This window comes from Mandrillus leucophaeus, unplaced genomic scaffold (genome assembly GCF_000951045.1).
Source record: "Mandrillus leucophaeus isolate KB7577 unplaced genomic scaffold, Mleu.le_1.0 Scaffold1092, whole genome shotgun sequence".
NCBI lineage: Eukaryota > Metazoa > Chordata > Mammalia > Primates > Cercopithecidae > Mandrillus > Mandrillus leucophaeus.
Window position 1 is genome coordinate 678,775 of NW_012099121.1, and position 18,188 is coordinate 696,962.

At 41.4% G+C, this 18,188-nt stretch overlaps 1 protein-coding gene across 1 annotated transcript in view; it reads left to right on the forward strand.

Moving 5' to 3' along the window:
* The window catches only part of LOC105545895 (chromosome unknown open reading frame, human C6orf163), a 20,919-nt gene extending 7,148 nt beyond the window's left edge, over positions 1-13,771 (forward strand). Inside the window, exons 4-5 of the mRNA XM_011988950.1 lie at positions 5,189-5,391; positions 13,276-13,771. Coding sequence (XP_011844340.1) covers positions 5,189-5,391; positions 13,276-13,711 — 639 coding nt within the window. The 3' untranslated portion in view covers positions 13,712-13,771. The remainder of the gene's footprint in view (positions 1-5,188; positions 5,392-13,275) is intronic.
* Positions 13,772-18,188: the final 4,417 nt, after the last annotated feature.

Genomic DNA, 18,188 nt, shown 5'->3' on the forward strand with positions numbered 1-18,188 from the left:
CTAAGCCCTCTATCACCTTGGTCACCCTGGTTGCTTGTGAGCCAAGATTGTGCCATTGCACTCCAGCCTGGGTGACAAAGGATAACTCCAAAAAAAAAAAAAAAAAAAAAAAAAAGGATAACTCATGACTTGGCAAGGGGCTCTAGTTCCCTGCTATAATGCTGCAGCCAGAGGCCATTCAGATAGGTGGGCCCTACTGTGCTGGTTGATACACATTTTGAATGTCCTTCCTGGCATTAGGTTGTAAAGATATGAGGAAGATGTGATGCCTGTTTCAAGGTTCACATGCAAGTCTTTCTTTAAATAATGTTATTGCACCCCACATAGCCTTTGAGTGGAGTTGATGCACTTAGTGCTTCAGTAGAAAGAAGCCCTAAGAAAAGTTAAAGGTAGATAGTTAAAGGGGGATTGACCTTCCTGAAATAATTGTCCAGGGGTTGGGAATTTACATTTATACCACCATTTCAGGTATTTTTTATTTATGAAGGAATGATTAGTCTAGAGTAGTGTATGGGGTTATTTCAGCCTGTTATATCTGCAGGATACTAAGACACAGACATCAGTACTGCTTCTCAGGGCTTCTCTGTGAACCACCTGCATCAGAATCTATTCACATGGGGGCCTGACATACAGATTCCTGGGCCTCATTCTGACCTACCGACTCCATCAGCAGCCCAAGTGATTCTCACACATATTAAAGTTTGAGATTACCAATATATAGCAGAAAACCAAGTTCCTCTAGAACAAAATATTAAATTCTGATGTGTCGAGACCACCAGGGATTGCTCTAAAGAGTTTGGTGTATTTCCTGCACAGGGGAAATTGCCCCATCCAGACCTGGCTCCACTCTTGAGTTCTTTTGTCCTCTTCTGCTCTTTTCCTGGTGCTCTTTTTTCTTGTGGGGTGTGGGTAATAGAACAGCCATGGGCTTTTGGGGACCTTTAACTTTTTTTTTTTCTTTTGTTTATAAAAACACTAAACATTCAATTCCAGAGAACCAAAAATCCCACCTTCCCACCGAACACTGCTAAGGGGCCTGTGTTCTGCTTCATACCTTTTCTCTTTTCTTCCTGTCTTGTTAATGCTTTTAAAAACAAATGAGTTTTTTATATAAATAAAGTTTTTAAAGTGTTAAAAAAAAGGAGTTTGGTGTGTTTCAAATGCATGCTGTTAGATAAAATTTCTAGATCTTATTTGATGGATAGGTAATCTTTTGAAAAGGTGTTTATATTATTGAAAGACAATAATATCAAAAAGTAAATGAGAAGATGAAAGCTAAAGGAAAAATAAATGAAAAACTAGAGTAGAAAATATAAGAAAGTCATAGGTAAATTTAAAACTTAAAAATGTATATATGCCATGATGTCCTGTGCAGTTATCACTGATTGGACCTTGAGCTTTCTGGCAGCCAATGCAAAGAGGGAAATGCTGTGACTCACCATGCCCATAAGGTACAGACAAATTAGGCACCTGAGAGGCTCAGATATTCCTGGCTATGAAACCTCAGAGCAGTATCTCCTGAGGGGGACATTGTGTAAAAATGCCTGTCAAACATCTGTACAGTTAATACGATGGAGTCCATGAATCTGTTTCTTACAATATCTCAAAATGTGGGGTGACTCACTCAAGATGCATTTCAGTAAAAGCATTTCATTAAAAGTAAAAGCAATGTAAGGCCTCCTTACATTGAATAAGAACACTGACAAACAGCAGGTTACTTAATTATTTTTGGAGCTTTAAATATATATTCCACATGCTATGTGAGACAGTAAATGAATTTTGGTTTTATTAAATCATTACATAAAAGAGGGACTGAGTTCAATTATCTGAATTCCTAGTTAGTAATTAGGAATCAGATAATTTCTAATTATCTGAATACCTGCTTCAGAACCCAGCCAAAGTAAAAGGCTGGAATGTCATTTTTAAATTCTATGATTCAATAATTTATTGTATGTTTAAAAATGACTGAAAGAGTATAATTGGATTGTTTGTAACACAAAGAAAGGATAAATGCTTGAGGTGAGGGATATTCCATTTAACCTTGTGTGATTATTACACATTGTATGCCTATACCAAAATACCTCATGCACCCACAAAAATTGAAAATTAAAAAAAAAAACAAAAACACAATCACTTTGTGCCAAAAAAATTCAGGCATACAACAGTCTCACACCACCCTATTGACACTGACTTTTTTTCCTTCTTCAACAGATGTTTGCAAGAGTTCTATTAAATACATTTCATTCTGAAAAAAATTAATGATTCATATAGGAATATATTATGGTAGTACTTCACCTGTCTTAAGCTCAACCATCACCCAGCAGTCTGAATTACTGAGAATGTACTTGAAAACCCAGAAGTAAGTTAAAATGTCTCCCTAAGGAATTAAATAAAGGCCTCTGACTACAAGAGAGTAACTCAGGCTTATTACACATAGCAGAACCTCTTCACCCCCACTCAGATGTCATTATGCTTATTTGACAACCTAAACCCAACAGACTTAGATGCTTAATTTTTCTTTTGTTTTCTTTTCTTTTGAAATGGAGTCTCTCTATAGCCCAAGCAGGAGTGCAGTGGTGCGATCTCGGCTCACTGCAACCTCTGCCTCCTGAGTTCAAGTGATTCTCCTGCCTCAGCCTCCCGAGTAGCTGGGATTACAAGTGTGCACCTCCACACCCAGCTAAGTTTGTATTTTTAATAGAGACAGGGTTTTGCCATGTTGGCCTGGCAGCCAGACTGGTCTTGAACTCCTGGCCTCAAATGATCTGCCCTCCTCAACCTCCCAAAGTGCTGGGATTATAGGCATGAGCCACCACACCCAGGAGGGTTGCTTGATTTTTCAAATTGGAAATAGATTAAACACTGGAAAGTAAAAATAACAAAAAGGGGCTCACTGATAGCAGCTACAGCAGCATCCTCAGCCTGATGGCAAGTAATCTTCCTGTTCTTTGAAGAAAAGAAAAATTTGATTTGATACCTACAAGGAACAAAGATGAAATTTCAAAAAGCAAAACAATCTGGGGTCGTTTATGACAGATAACAAGTGGCTCTATGAACTTCAACAATTATTAAATGCCACATGAAGTTTTTGGCCCAGTACAACCATTCATCTTTGTCTACCAAGCCTGGATCATCAAGAAAGTGTTAGATTGTTTCATAATGTTCTTTTTATGGTGTTAAAGACATTTAGAAACATTTCCATTCAAAATATTTTGTCCAAAAAATTTTAGTAATTTAAGAGACAAAGCCTTCTGCTAGCAGAAGACAAAGCCTTCTGTAGGAAACCCAGCTAGCATTTCTAAATGGCCAATGTTTTCCTAAAATGATTTTCTAAATATATCAACTGAGGCCACTTTGGAGAGATTCTTAAAGTTGATTTCTGGTGTCTGTTTCATTTTTTAACTTTTCACCCTTGAAGTAGCCAAAGTGAGAAACTGAGAACTTTTTCTCTTGAAAAAGCTGAAAGGTCTGTCTTAACAAATATTTTAATTGTTGAAATAATCTTCTGAGAAGCTGAAGCAATTTCAGTTTCCATTATAATTTAGAGTTCTCTTGACTTTCTCTCAGCTTCAGCTGAGGAATCTCTCTGGACACTGTAAACAGCTGGCTCTCTCAGGGGCTCCCGTAGAAATGGTGCTAAAGGGAGTTGAGCAATCTTCAGCCAGGAGAACTCTTACTGGTTTTATTCCTTTCTATTCTGGGTAAGATTTCATTTAAAGAAGGGATTCTGCAGCTATTGAAAACCAAAGAAAACCCACTGTACTATGTCTTACAAGACTGTACAATTGATGAATCTCTTGAAAGACTCTAGTATCGCAGCCAGGAATGAAGTGAGAAACTGGCAGTCAGCAACCCTGGCTTCTATCCCTAGTTCTTCCATTGATGTGCTATGTGAAATAACTTAATTTCTCTATGTTCTTTTGATGTCTTCCCAAATAGAGATAAACATTTACCTTTGGGCCAGGCACAGTGGCTCATGTCTGTAATTTCAGCAGTTTGGGAGGTCAAGATGGGCAGATCACTTGAGCCCAGAAATTCAAGACAAGCCTGGGCAACATGGTGAAACCCTATTTCTACAAAAAATAGAAAAATTAGCCAGGCATGGTGGCAAGTGTCTATAGTCTCAGCTACATGGGAGGCTGAGGTGGGAAGATTGCCTGAGCCTAGGAGGTCGAGGCTGAAGTGAGCCGTGATTGTGCCATTGCACCCCAGCCTGGGCAACAGAATGAGAACCTGTCTCAAAAAAAAAAAAAAAAAAATTACCTTTAAGTGAAAATTTTAAAATACGTGGACAGAATGATTTGCTCCTCCTCTTTATAATGTTATATTTCTACGTATTGTTATATTTCTGTAACATGTATTGCACAATTAGGTTGTTGGCCTCTTCCACTAGACAGTGAATCCCCTGAGGACCAAGATCCCCACCTTCTTGTGTATGTAGCATCTGAGCCTCGGAGTGCCAGGCACACTGTGGTATTAGTAGGCATTTCCAAAATGGTGGCAGGGTTTTCCTTGAGTGCAATTTGTGGGTCTGTTTTCCACAGGTCTTGGTTTGACTAGTGCTTCGTCTACTTATTTGGTTGAAGGCCCTCCTCAGGTCCTCCTTCCTGGAACAATGGAGCACTGATTCCTGTCCCTTCCGCAAAGGAGAAATGGCCCCTCAACACTAATAAGTTGGAATGCTGAAACAGTGGTGGGGACAGGTGGGCAGATTCCTGTGACTGCAATATCGTGCAATTGTTTTCTGCCTGAACCTCAGGTTCTCTCCCACCCAGGAGACACTCAGGAGGCATAATAATTATTTCTGCCATTTTCCAGGACTGGCTTACTAAAGCAGAATTGCATTATGTAATTATGCATAATGATACTATGATACTAGAATATTTGAACAATCAAGAAAAAAGACCTTTAACCCTACCCCTCTAACCCAACTATTTTCTTTTTTCCATATTCCCTTTCAATATTATCTATGTAGATATTTATATTACATTGTTTGTATATTTTTGGTTCTACCTAACATCATATAAATAAAAGTTTTCCATATCATACACACTCTTCTTTTAAATCATCAGTGTTAACAGGTACACTTGCCAGCAGATAGATAAAACTATGGTTTAAATAGCCTCTTAATGTGTGGTTTTAGACATCAAATCTGTAATAGCTAAACCTAGTTTTGCCATTGCTTCAGGAAGTGACAGCTAAAACTAAGACAGAGATGTATCAAAACATGGATGACGAAATGAAGAGAGAGCACTTGGCTGCAGAACAGCGCATGGTCCACAGAATCCAAAGGATTATGATGGAATGCCACAGAGAGAAGGTGGAAGCTGTGGAGAAAGCCAGGGCTGAAGAAAGACTCATCGCCCAGAAAGCAATCCAGGCCCAGAAAAGGTATTCCAGAGAACTCATTTGCAAATTAGTATCTTCCTTTATCAAAATCAACCTGGAGAAACAGATAAGGTTACAGTACATAGGTAGATGTTGCCCAGTTTTTGTGTTTTTACATTTTTATTATGGAAAATACCAAACATAGGGAGCAATTTATATTGTAGAGTATGTGTGTGGCTTAAAGAAAAATAATAACGTAAATACTCAAAAACTTACCACTCAGCTTAAGGGATTGAAAATTGCTGTTTTCTAAAGCTCTCATGTGTTCTTCCTCAATCATATCTTCTTCTTGTCCCTGCTTGAAAGATAGCTAGTCTCTAAATATGGTATTTTTCATTCTGTATCACCAGTTTTAAGAAACCGAGGGCAGGAATCAAGAAATCGTTTCCCGTAAACACATCATTAAAATCAATCTTCACATTCTCTAGCCTAGATCATACACTATTATGTTTGTGTTACTTTTTGGTCTTTTTCTTATTATACAAGTAATATATGTTGCAAAAGAAATTGACATTATGGAAATATATAGAGCAAAATTGCAAGTCCTGATGCATTTCTTCCCCTGCACCCTCCCTGCCTCCCAGAGACAGTTATTTTAAACAATACAGTCTATATCCTTCCATGCCCTTTTGATGTGTTTACAGCCATATGTATGTGCATAATCACAGATCAGATCACACATATATATATTTTAAGACAACCAAGGTAACTATTTCTATATATGTAATGATTATTTGCTGGAACAGGACAGCAGTTAGGAGTTCAGGGATTGTCAGGGGCAAGAGAAAAAACGTAATTTCCAGATTTTTTTGTACCAGGTCATTTACCTGCCCATGATCACTGATTTGTAGCAGCAGAGCTGAGACTGAGACCTCCCTATTTGGCCTTTGTGACTGGTCCCTTTTGCTTTGCTGCTTGAGTTAACAAACAAATCCATTTCTATATAATTAATGGGTAAAATCTTTTTCATTAGAACTCTTTAGAACAGGGACACAGGTAAGATCCTGGAGGAGGTACAGATAAATGAGAATGAGAGCTGCAGCTGTGACAGTTTAACTGGTACCTCTCTTCCTGCATAGACTACAGGTCATTGTGGAGGTAGAAGACGAAGATGAGAGGGGATACCAGGAGGGGGTTAGGGAATGAGTCGTGGCTCAATGCACTGGAAGGTGGATCCTCTTTTCCTTTTTCTCCTGCCGGGCATCTGCAGGAGCTCTGCAGGCACTCGTGGGACCCTCTGGGTCCCTTCCTCACACACACTTGCGGTCTCCTCCCTCTCTTGCTAGATTGTTTTTGCACCCCCTCCAGCCCTTTCCTCTGTGAGGTTTGATGGAAGGTTTTCAATGTCTGCCTTTTATTGAATCTGTAGACTAGGATTAAGGAACTGCCATGTGTAGTGTTAAAATATATCCAGCTAGAATGCCCATTTTGTTTATTGATGTTTCCCAAGTGCCTGGAAGAAAGTCTGGCACATGGTAGGCATTCTTGAAATATTTATTGAACAAATGGTTTAAATTTCTTGCAGTTAGTCGAAGCCACTCTTCAGCACACCAGATCTTATAAACTTTCATCAAGACTTAAGGATTCAGAACACTTATATATCATGAGAAATTTGTTAACTATACGGAAAACTTTTTTGTGGATTGAGGTGATTAGATTCTAAACAGGTTGCCCAGGAGACACTGGACTCTTTCTCTTAAAGTTAAAAAAAAAAAAGGCTGGGGGCGGTGGCTCAGGCCTGTAATCCCAGCATTTTGGGAGGCCAAGGCAGGTGGGTCACGAGGTCAGGAGATCTAGACCATCCTGGATAACAAGGTGAAACCCCGTCTCTACTAAAAATACAAAAATATTAGCCGGGTGTGGTGGCAGGCACCTGTAGTCCCAGCTACTCTGGAGACTGAGGCAGGAGAATGGCGTGAACTCGGGAGGCGGAGCTTGCAGTGAGCCAAGATCTCACCACTGCACTCCAGCCTGGGCGACAGAGTGAGACTCCGTCTCACACACACACACACACAAAAAAGTCTCTGTTTGTAAAGGTTCTAATTGTTTTCTAGCCCAAGGCAAGGCATGAATGAAATAACCACTCAGGACTTTTTGTGGTCATGGCTGTAATTCCTACTGACAGCTTCCCTTATTCAATACCCAGCACATGCAAGGCCTTTTGTATACTCCTTCTTGTATCTGCATATCCCTTCCTAGGAGATTGTATCATCCTACATATCTTCAGGCAAAGACCCTGGAGGGTTAAGGCCTTAAAGGGAAACTAAGTAAACTGCCAAAGGTCACAGAGGAAAGAGGTGACAGGGCCTGATTTGAACCCTGGCCTTTATGATGTCAAAGCTTATGACCTTCCATTGTGCTACCTGCTCTAGAGATAGAGAAGCTATGTGAGTTTTCTAGAGGGTTTGTTCACTTCAACAGAGCTCCTCAAGTACCTTCTGTGGATGTGGCACAAATTAAGGGCTCTTTCTCAACACTGTGTAAAATCACTAGAGCATGGCTGCCCCCAACAAGCAAGGCTGGATGGACTGGTACAAATAGCACATAGGTGCTGGAAGAGTTCAAAGTCCTGGAAAGATCAAGCAGTATGGGTGGGGTATGTAGTGAGGTCGGTTTTTTGGAGGAAGTTTGTCATGGGTTGGGCCTTAGAGAGAAGGTAGGAGGTGCCACCTGTGAGAGAGGCAAAAGAATGAGAACAGAATGAGCAAAGACATGGAAGGAGAAAGCGTGATGTATAATGAGGCAGCACCAAGGGGAGGTTCAAGAGTGTTAATAACCCGGGGATAGAAATGCACTGCTGAATGCTGGCATCTGGAGATGTCCCTCACCTACCTAACTTCTGAAATGCCTGCAGCCTCCTGCCAGACCAAAGCGCCAGGAGTTCCCCATGTCCCAGGTAGAAAATCAGAATATAGGTTACTGGTAAGCACAATGCTTGTACCTGATTGAAATAGTGCTAACAGTCCTATAGTTCTAATGAAAAGTAGATTAATAGCTTATTTACAGACTAACCAGGTAAAGGATCAATTGCTAGTATGGATTTTCCATGGTTTATTTTTTCCCTATCAGTTAAGATTGAGCTATTACATATCAGATTATGATTTTATTTAGTAACTTGTTTTCATTCTCCAAGAGTCTGTTTTATAAAATATCAGACTGAATCCTGTAAATTTGGACACACACTACAACTATTTTGAAAATAGTTACTTTTCTGGCCAGTGCCACCCTGAAATACGGTGTGTATTTCAAAATTACAAGTGTACAGCCTCATAAAGATAGAGATGGCAGAAGAACCTCACTGCTTACAGAAAGCATAGACATTCACTTCACGTCGGAATGGGCATTGGGGGGGTTATGGAGCTGGACATGCCATTCCTTCTGCCAGCCAGTCATTGGTGAGCCTCCTTGATGTTGCTGGTTGAGGTGGTTGGTCCACATGCTGAACACCTCTACTTGTCATGTTCTTCCTTATGTGGATCCAGAAACTCTGGGCCTCACCTTTACCCTTGGCTTCTGGCCCTGCTGCTCCTCTGTGCATGGTGATCCTTCAAATGTTTGAGGAGAGAGAATATGTCCAAGATTTAATTTGAAGAAGGGAAGGAAAAACCAAAATGTACTAATACCTAGTTCTTTCACAGTTCTTTCTCGTATGATAAGCTTTCTAGGCCCTCTTTCAGTTAAAAAAAAAAAAAAATACAGGTAGACTAATTTATGTACATTGAAAAACATTTTACACATATCCCAAGAATTGGCTATTTTCCTATGGCAAATATTTCGCTTATGTTAAGAATCCTTTTTAAGCATGATTTTTTTTTTTTTTTTTTTAAGAGAGTCTTGCTTTGTTGCCTAGGCTGGAGTGCAGTGATGCGATCTCTGCTCACGCAACCTCTGCCTTCCAGGTTCAAGCAATTTTCCTGCCTCAACCTCCCAGGTAACTGGGATTACAGGTACTCACCACCATGCCCAGCTAATTTTTGTATTTTTAGTAGAGATGGGGCTTCTCCATGTTGGCCAAGCTGGTCTCGAACTCCTGACTTCAGGTGATCCACTTGCTTCTGCCTCCCAAAGTGCTGGGATTACAGGTGTGAGCCACCACGCCCAGCCTCATGAATTCTTTTAAGCTTTTGTAATGTTCCAACATATCTGCTTTAAAATTTAGTGTTATTCAGCACAACATGTATTAGAGAGAACTTCATCTGTATTACCCACTTATTCATTCATACATTTATTGATTGCCTGTTGTATCCACAACGGGCACCACGCAAGGCAGGGGAGATACAAAGATAAATGGACATTCCAGGTCACACCCTCGATGCACTGCACCCCACACCACTCCTGGCTTTAATTCCACAACTTCAGGGAACTCATCAGAATGAAATTCAGAGTCGCTCAGACCTTAAACCAAAGGATCAAATATTCAAGCACTAAGGCAGGCTGGGAAAAGTTGGGTCTGGGCGCAGCGGCTTGTGCTTGTAATCCCTGCACTTTGGGAGGCCGAGGTAGGAGGATCACTTGAGTCGAGCCTGGCCAACATGGCAAAAACCTGTCTCTACAAAAAATACAAAAATTAGCTGGGCATGGTGGCACATGCCTGTAGTCTCAGCTACTCCAGAGGCTGAGGTGGGAGGATTGCTTGAGCCCAGGAGGCAGAGTTTGCAGTGAGTCAAGATGGTGCCACTGTACTCCAGCCTGGGCAACAGAGTGGGACCCTGTTTAAAACCAAAAAAACGAGAAGAAAGAAAAGTTGGAAAGATTTTTAAAGTACCAGATTCTGTATAGCAGTAAGATATTTTGATATCAGGGAGTCTGAAAGGGACTGTCATTGAGGTTGGGAGCTGGAGTCATCTGAGATATACGTTATTGGATCAGTTTTACCTGAGCTCAATTCTGGTGGAGCCTTCCAGTTAGCCCATAAATGAAACCTCCCATTTGAGTGAGAGGAAAGTCAGCCCCACCTGGCAGGAAACTCATGCCTGCTTGTGTCAGAGGACACAGGCAGCACAGCTTCCTCTTTGGAGATTGGTCCCTGGTCATCACCCTGACAATCTCATCGACAGCCTGAGGATGTTATCAGACATCAGACTAAATCCTAAGAATGTGTGTCGATGCACACTGCCCACTCTATACACAGCATCACTTCTATTAATGGAACCTCCATTCCCCTGTGACCCAGGTGGAAAATTAGCAAGTTGGTTTCGATTCCTCTTTTTCCCACATCCCCTGTATCTTTGCAGTCACAGATTCTGGCAGCTATGACTTTTTAATATTTCCTAGGCTTAACCCTTTCTCTTCCTCTTCCCAACCCTCTCTTTTGTCATTAGTTCAGACCCTCATCGTTGCACCTCAAGAATATTATGAAATGATACAATTGGTCTCTCTAGCTCACCCCACTAAGATTCAGTTCATCCACTGTTACCTGAATAACAAGTCTAAAATGTTATTTTCATTGTGCTGCCCTCCTGACAAAAAATTTATAGTGCCCACTCGAGCTTGAAGCAGGTAATGATTAAGGGCAGGAACTCTACAGCTTACTCAGTTGTGTGACACTGAACAACTCACTCTTCTCTAAGCCTCCATTTCCCACCTGTTACAAGGGAATAGTCACAGGTTATAAATAAAAATAGGCCGGGCACGGTGGCTCACACCTGTAATCCCAGCATTTTGGGAGACCGAGGAGGGTGGATCACTTAAGGTTAGGAGTTCAAGACCAGCCTGGCCAACATAGTGAAACCCTGTCTCTACTAAAAATACAAAAGTTAGCCGTGTGTGGTGGTGCACACTTGTAATCCCAGATACGTGGGTGACTGAGGTAGAAGGATCCCTTGAACCTGGGAGGCAGAGGTTGCAGTGAGCCAAGATGGTGCCACTGCACTCCAGCCTGGATGACAGAGCAAGATTCATCTCTAAATAAATAAATAAAATATCAGCTTCAATGGGTTATTGTGAAAATTAAATGAGATATCATGCATGTAAAATGCTTACCACAGTTCCTGCAATACAGTAAGCACTCAATAATCATTACCCTTGTTATTAATATTGGAAATAGTTGGTGGGAAAAGGAAGAAGAGAAATAGTTTAGTGGCTACAGAGGCTAAAGAAAGATGTGATTTACTTCAAGACTAGGGAAGTCTGTCAGGTTTGAAAGTCAAGTGGAAAGACTCAGAGAAGATGAGAGAATTGCATCTTGGAGGGTGGAATGTAGGAGATTGGGTCAGTGGTAAATCTTGGAAAGGCTGTATTAGACTGGGAGGCAGAGGGGGAGGATTTTTATTAACAATCATACATTTGAGATCTTAAAACCTCAAATCTTTGAGGTTCTGCTCAAACTGTGTTAACTGCAGAAATCCACTGGAAATGTATCACAGTGGCTAAGAGCTTTTGTCCTGGACTCAGACTGCCTGAGTTGTATTGCAGATTTTGCCTCTTTTACTTATTAAGCAAACTTAGACAAATTACTTAACTCCCTGAGCTCAATGTCTTCTTCATAAAAAGAGCATAGTAATGGAACCACACTACAGAATTGTTTTTGAGGATTCATTGAATTAATGTAGGCATAGAATGCTCATTAACCTGCTTGGACATGGTAAGACGTCAACCTGGTTGGCTGCTATAAATTATATATAATTCCCTACATTATAGCCAGAAGTCTATTAATCATTTAGCAGTGCTTCTGAATGTGTGGTCCAGAGACCCTTCAAGGTCCCTGAGACTCTTTATGGAGGCAGTCCATGAGATTAAAACTATTTTCTTAATAACACTAAGACTTTATTTGCCTTTTTCACTCTTAGTCTCCTATGAATATAAAATAGTGTTCTCCAGGGTTTTGTGATATGTGATATCACAATAAATTGAAACAGTATGAAAATTCAGCTTTTACTAAGCTGGAGATTAAAGAGTTTTGCAAAAAAAAAAATTAAAATTAGGCTGGGTGCAGTGGTTCATACCTGTAATCCCAGCACTTCGGGAGGCCAAGGCGGGTGGATCACTTGAGGTCAGGAGTTCGAGACCAGCCTGGCCAACATGGTGAAATCCCATCTCTACTAAAAATATAAAAATTAGCTGGGTGTAGTGATGCACACCTGTAATCCCAGCTACTCTGGAGGCTGAGGCATGTGAATCACTTGAATCTGGGAACTGGAGGTTGCAGTAAGCCAGGGTCAGGCTGTTGTGCTCTAGCCTAGGTGACAGAGCAAGACACTGTCTCAAAAAAAAAAAAAAGTTAAATTATACCATTCTTCTCATGAAATATTTCATCATTTTGGAAAATGTTTTTCATAAGAGATTTTTAATATTTTTAAAATGTCTCCCTTTTAGTTTATATAACTGTTAATGTCAGTACCTATAACTCGTATAAACAAAAGCTCTTTGGTTTCCTCAATAATTTTGAGAGTGTAAAGAGTTCCCGAGACCAAAAAGTTTGAGGTGACTGTCATAGAGTATTTCTCAGATAAAAATCAAGATTAAAGCTAAATCTATCCTGTGAGTATAAAGTTTTTTCATCTCTGGCTAAAGGTCAGCAGCTGGATTAATATAAAGAAATACTTTCTCTACAGAGTTTGGAACTCTGATCCTATCTCCTCATTTTTAAGCACAATGCATGTATATTTTCCTGAAAAAGGTGGTCTCAGGTTTCTAAAGTTGCCATTAGATGTTAGATTAGTGGCCTCACCCTAACCCACAGCAGGTAAGTACATAGGAAGCGTCCCTGCTCTGAAAACATGTTTTGTTTGTTAACAGCTAATGCAGTCCAAAAGCTCATCTGTATCAGCCTGTCTCAGGCTGGTGGCTCATCTCAACAATTACTCAGTCATCTGTGTTTAAAGATGAAATTATTTTGTTTTTAGTGGCCAATCCATCTAACTTATAAATCCATATTATCCTTTGTAGCAAAGCCACGGAGGAAATTGTGAATACTGGTATCACAGTTACTAAGGATGAGAAGACCAATGTGGCCCGACTGATGAGGGAAAAAGAACATGAAATGAACGTCCTCTATGGCATAGCTCAGAGGCAGAAGCAAGAAGAGGTACAGGAAGTGCTTCAAGAAGCGGAGAAAACACATCAGGCCACTCTTGGCAATGTGATGGATACACTGGCCAACACCCAGGGGGAGCTGCTGTCTATAGCAAAACAACTGGGAATCATGACAAATTGGAAAGATTTCCTAGAGGAGGAATTACAGGAAACCAGGATGGCATTTCAAAAATACATCAATTATACCTTTCCTAAGCTTTCACCAGGACATGCAGATTTTATTCTGCCAGAAAGAAAGAAAACACCTTCTAATCTTGTTATTGAGGAGAACAAAACAACTCTTGATTAGAAGTCTTCAACTGAAATTTCACTACAAAAGACATCATTCTAGACTAAATAAATTAACTCATTACAAAAACCATTTATTGATTTCCCAGCCTTGTGCAGGGTACTATTGGGCCGTAAGATTTTTCATGGAAAACCAAAATATTAAAAAGTACATTCCAGATTATAGTGAGCCAAGTCTGAGAAGAAAAAACTGTGAGAGGGAGCAAACTGATTAAGAGGGGAAAGGTTTCTTGGATGAAGCCTAAACACGCTTCTGTATCTGTCTTTATTCATTTCTACATCAGACATATAATTAATTATTTCAGTATTTATTGCCATAGAAAACAAGTAAAGGAAGTGTCCTTAGGTTTTTCCTGTTTTGGGCAGGTGTGCTAAGTTCCAGTAGAGAGATTATCATTTGGTGAATGCAGTAGCATTGTGAATTTAAAAAAGCAATTTCTCTCACATACAGTAGGATAAAATTTAAATGCTGGGACTCCCATATAAAGTAATTCAGGAAGGACTTATTGCCCACACAACAGGCAGGTTTGGTCACTTGGTGGGTGTCAACCCAATGACCACAACCAAGGAAGATTTAGCAAGGGGATTTTATTATTTATAAGGAGTAAGGAGAACACCAGGGATAGTCCCCAAAGCAGTGTCTCCCTGAGCAGGGGACTGCGTCAGGTTTTATAAGCATAGGGTAATAAGGCATGATCTGATTGGATCTTGTAATGAGGGGATGTCGGAAGGCATGATCTAACTGGATCCTGCCATGGGGTGATGTCAAAGCTCACTCCAGTTGGATTCTGGATCCTGCCATGCAATGTCCACTTCTTTAATTCAGTTCCCACTCCTGAGTCTGAGCAATTAGTTCCCTCTGTGTTTGAACACTTGGTCCATCTGGGCATGCTCAGGTTACATGACCTGAGGGTCCATGGCAACTGGAAAACAATGTACTACTTTGTTACATAAAAGTTGGGTCAGATTGGTCTGGTATGGCTACAGACTCACTTATATTTGCCAGTTGTAAAAGAAAAAAAGGTGGGAGACATTTCTCAAATCCACTTCTCTGAGAACTCAGAGGGTAAGGTTTTTAAAGGATAATTTGGCAGACAGGGAGCTGGGGAATGGGTGCTACTGATTGGTTGGGGATGAAATCACAGGAGTGCTGGAACTGTCTTCGCACACCGAGTCAGCTTCTGGGTGGGAGTTACAGGACCAGTTGATTCATTTCCTTGGTATGAGTCATGGGTCCAAGTGGTGTCAGTTCATCAGAATGCAAATGTCTGAAAAAGATCTCAAACAACAATCTTAGGTTTTACAATAGAGATGTTATCTGTAGGAACAATTGAGAAAGTTACAACTCTTGTGACCTCTGGCTACATGACTCCTGAGTAGTAAGCAAGCTAGGGAACATGGCTGGTTATCACTGAACTATGCATACGTCTTAGCAGAATTCAGGCTCCTCCCATAATTCTAACATTTTGGCCTTTCATTCATTTTGCAAAGGTGGTTTTAGTGCCTGAACTAGGAGGAGGGTAGTTTTGGGAAGGGGCAATTATCTTCCTTGCTTTAATGTTAAACAATAAATTCCTCCCATGGTTAGCTTGGCCTACACTCAGGAATGAGCAAGGGCAATAAGCTTGTGAGGTTAGAAGCAAGATGGAGTCTGCTATGTTAGATTTCTCTCACTGTCATAAGTTTTGCAAAAGCGGTTTCAGAACCCTAACCCTTCCAGCAGACATGAGCAGGGAGCCAAGAATGATGGGGAGCAGAACTGGATGCCCTTCCCTGAACATGCTGGATGTACTCTCCTGATGCCAAGCCTCACGGGTAAATGTGTGGAGGGGTACACTCTGTAGCTCCCTCCCACCATCCTAATGTCAGGAAAGACAGATTTGCCCTCAGGGTTCTGGAGAGAGACTAATTGCCTGTAGCAAAGTCAAGTGAAATAGCAAAGTCAAGTGAAATAGCAAAGTCAAGTGAAAATTGAAAATGAGTTATGTTTTTGAAATTTCATTGGGACCCTCATGCCTGATTTTCAAGTGAAACTTGACTGAGACAGAGATTAAGTCAGACTATTTTTAAAAAGATTCCCCGAGTGGGCTGGGCACAGTGGCTCATACCTCTAATCCCAGCACTCTGGGAAGCCGAGGCAGGTGGATCACAAGGTCGGGAGATTGACACCATCCTGGCTAACACGGTGAAACCTCATCTCTATTAAAAATATTTAAAAAATTAGTGGGTGCCTGTAGTCCCAGCTACTCAGGAGGCCGAGGCAGGAGAATGGCATGAACCCAGGAGGCGCAGGTTGCAGTGAGCTGAGATCGTGCCACTGCACTCCAGCCCAGGTGACAGAGCAAGACTCCGTCTCAAACAAAAAAAAAAAAATTCCCCGAGTGAACCAATTTTTAGCATAATTTGACAGAGAACAATAATAACTCTCCTTTGAGTACAATACCTAGAGAGGCCATTATAGACCTTAGATACTATGCCCCATATAAATTATTAAAGTTGTAAACATTTTGCAGAGTTACTTTAAAGAGAACTTAAAGAAGTCCATTTATCTTAGTTGTCTTAGATGCTACCTGTGCAGTAAGAGTGCATGCAGTTCACATGGTTTCTGGTAATTAGGAAGCTGTGTTAACTCCTGGAGGCCATCTGGGAAGGCCTCTAAGACTGAGGACTCTTAAGAAATTACTGCAGTTTAATTTTCTGGAATTTATGCTACCAAGACATGAACTTTCTTTTTGCAGTAAAGGAACTTGTGCGCTACGAAACAGATGTATAGCATCACTCGGACAGATGGAGAAGCCTCCATCCTAATCACAAAGCACAAGGAGTTGGGCAGTTTAGTAACCACTGGACTTTTATATCACCAAGAAGTCACTCTGATAGTTTCTTTCTCCAATTCTGATTTCATCTGACTTATTTAAGGCTTGTGTGTTTTAGGCCAGGCATAGTGGCTCACGCCTGTAATCCCAGCGCTTTAGGAGTCTGAGGTGGGCAGATCACTTGAGCCCAGGAGTTCAAGACTAGCCTGGACAACACGGTGAAACCCTTTCTTTACAAAAAGTACAAAAAACAAGCTGAGTGTGGTGGTGTGCACCTGTAGTCCCAGCTACTCAAGAGGCTGAGGTGGGAGGATTGATTGAGCCTGGGAGGTTGAGGCTGCAGTGAGCTGTGATCCTGCCACTGCACTCCAGCTTGAAAAACTATAATTAGTCTGTTTTCACACTGCTGATAAAGACATACCCAAGACTGGGTAATTTATAAAGAAAAAGAGGTTTCATGTACTCACAGTTCCACGTGACTGGGGAGGCCTTACAATCATAGCAGAAGGCAAAAGACACATCTTATATGACAGCAGATAAGAATTGGGAACCAAGTAAAAGGGGTTTCCATTATAAAACTGTCAGATCTCATGAGACTTATTCACTACCATGAGAACAGTATAGGGGAAACCACCCCCGTGATTCAATTATCTCCCACCAGATTCCTCCCACAATATGTGGAAATTATGGGAGCTACAATTCAAGATGAGACTTGGGTGGGGACACAGCCAAATCATATCATTCTGCTCCTGGCCCCTCCCAAATCTCATGTCCTCACATTTCAAAACCAATCATGCCTTCCCAACAGTACCCCAATGTCTTATTTCAGCATTAACTCAAAAGCCCACAGTCTAAAATCTCATCTGAGACAAGGCAAGTCCATTCCACCTGAGCCCATAAAAGCAGAAGCAAGTTAATTCCTAGATACAATGGGGGTACAGGCATTGGGTAAATACAGCCATTCCAACTGGGAGAAATTGGCCAAAACAAAGAGGCTATAGGCTCCATGCAAGTCCAAAATCCAATGTGGCAGTCAAATCTTAAAGCTCCAAAATCATCTTCGACTGCATGTCTCACATCCAGGTCACACTGGTACAAGAGGTGGGCTCCCACAGCCTTTGTCAGTTCAGCCCCTGTGGCTTTGCAGGGTATAACCGCCCTCCTAGCTGCTTTCATAGGCTGCTGTTGAGCATCTGCAGCTTTTTCAGGTGCACAATGCAAGTTGTCGGATTTACCATTCTGGGGTCTGGAGGATGGTGGCCCTCTTCTCACAGCTCCACTGGGCAGTGCCCCAGTGGGGACTCTGTGTGGGGGGCCTTCAACTCCACATTTCCCTTCTGCACTGCCCTAGCAGAGGTTCTCCCTGAGGGCCCTGCCCTTGCAGCAAACTTCTGCCTGGACATCCAGGCATCTCCACACATCCTCTGAAATCTAAGTGGAGGTTCCCAAACCTCAATTCTTGACTTCTGTGCACCCACAGACTCAACACCATGTGAAAGCTGCCAGGGCTTGGGGCTTGCATCCTCTGAAGCCATGCCCTGAGGTATACCTTGGCCCCTTTTAGCCATGGTTGGAGTGGCTGGAAAGCAGGGCACCAAGTCCCTAGGCTGCACAGAGCAGGGGGATCCCTGGGCCCAGACCACAAAACGATTTATTCCTCCT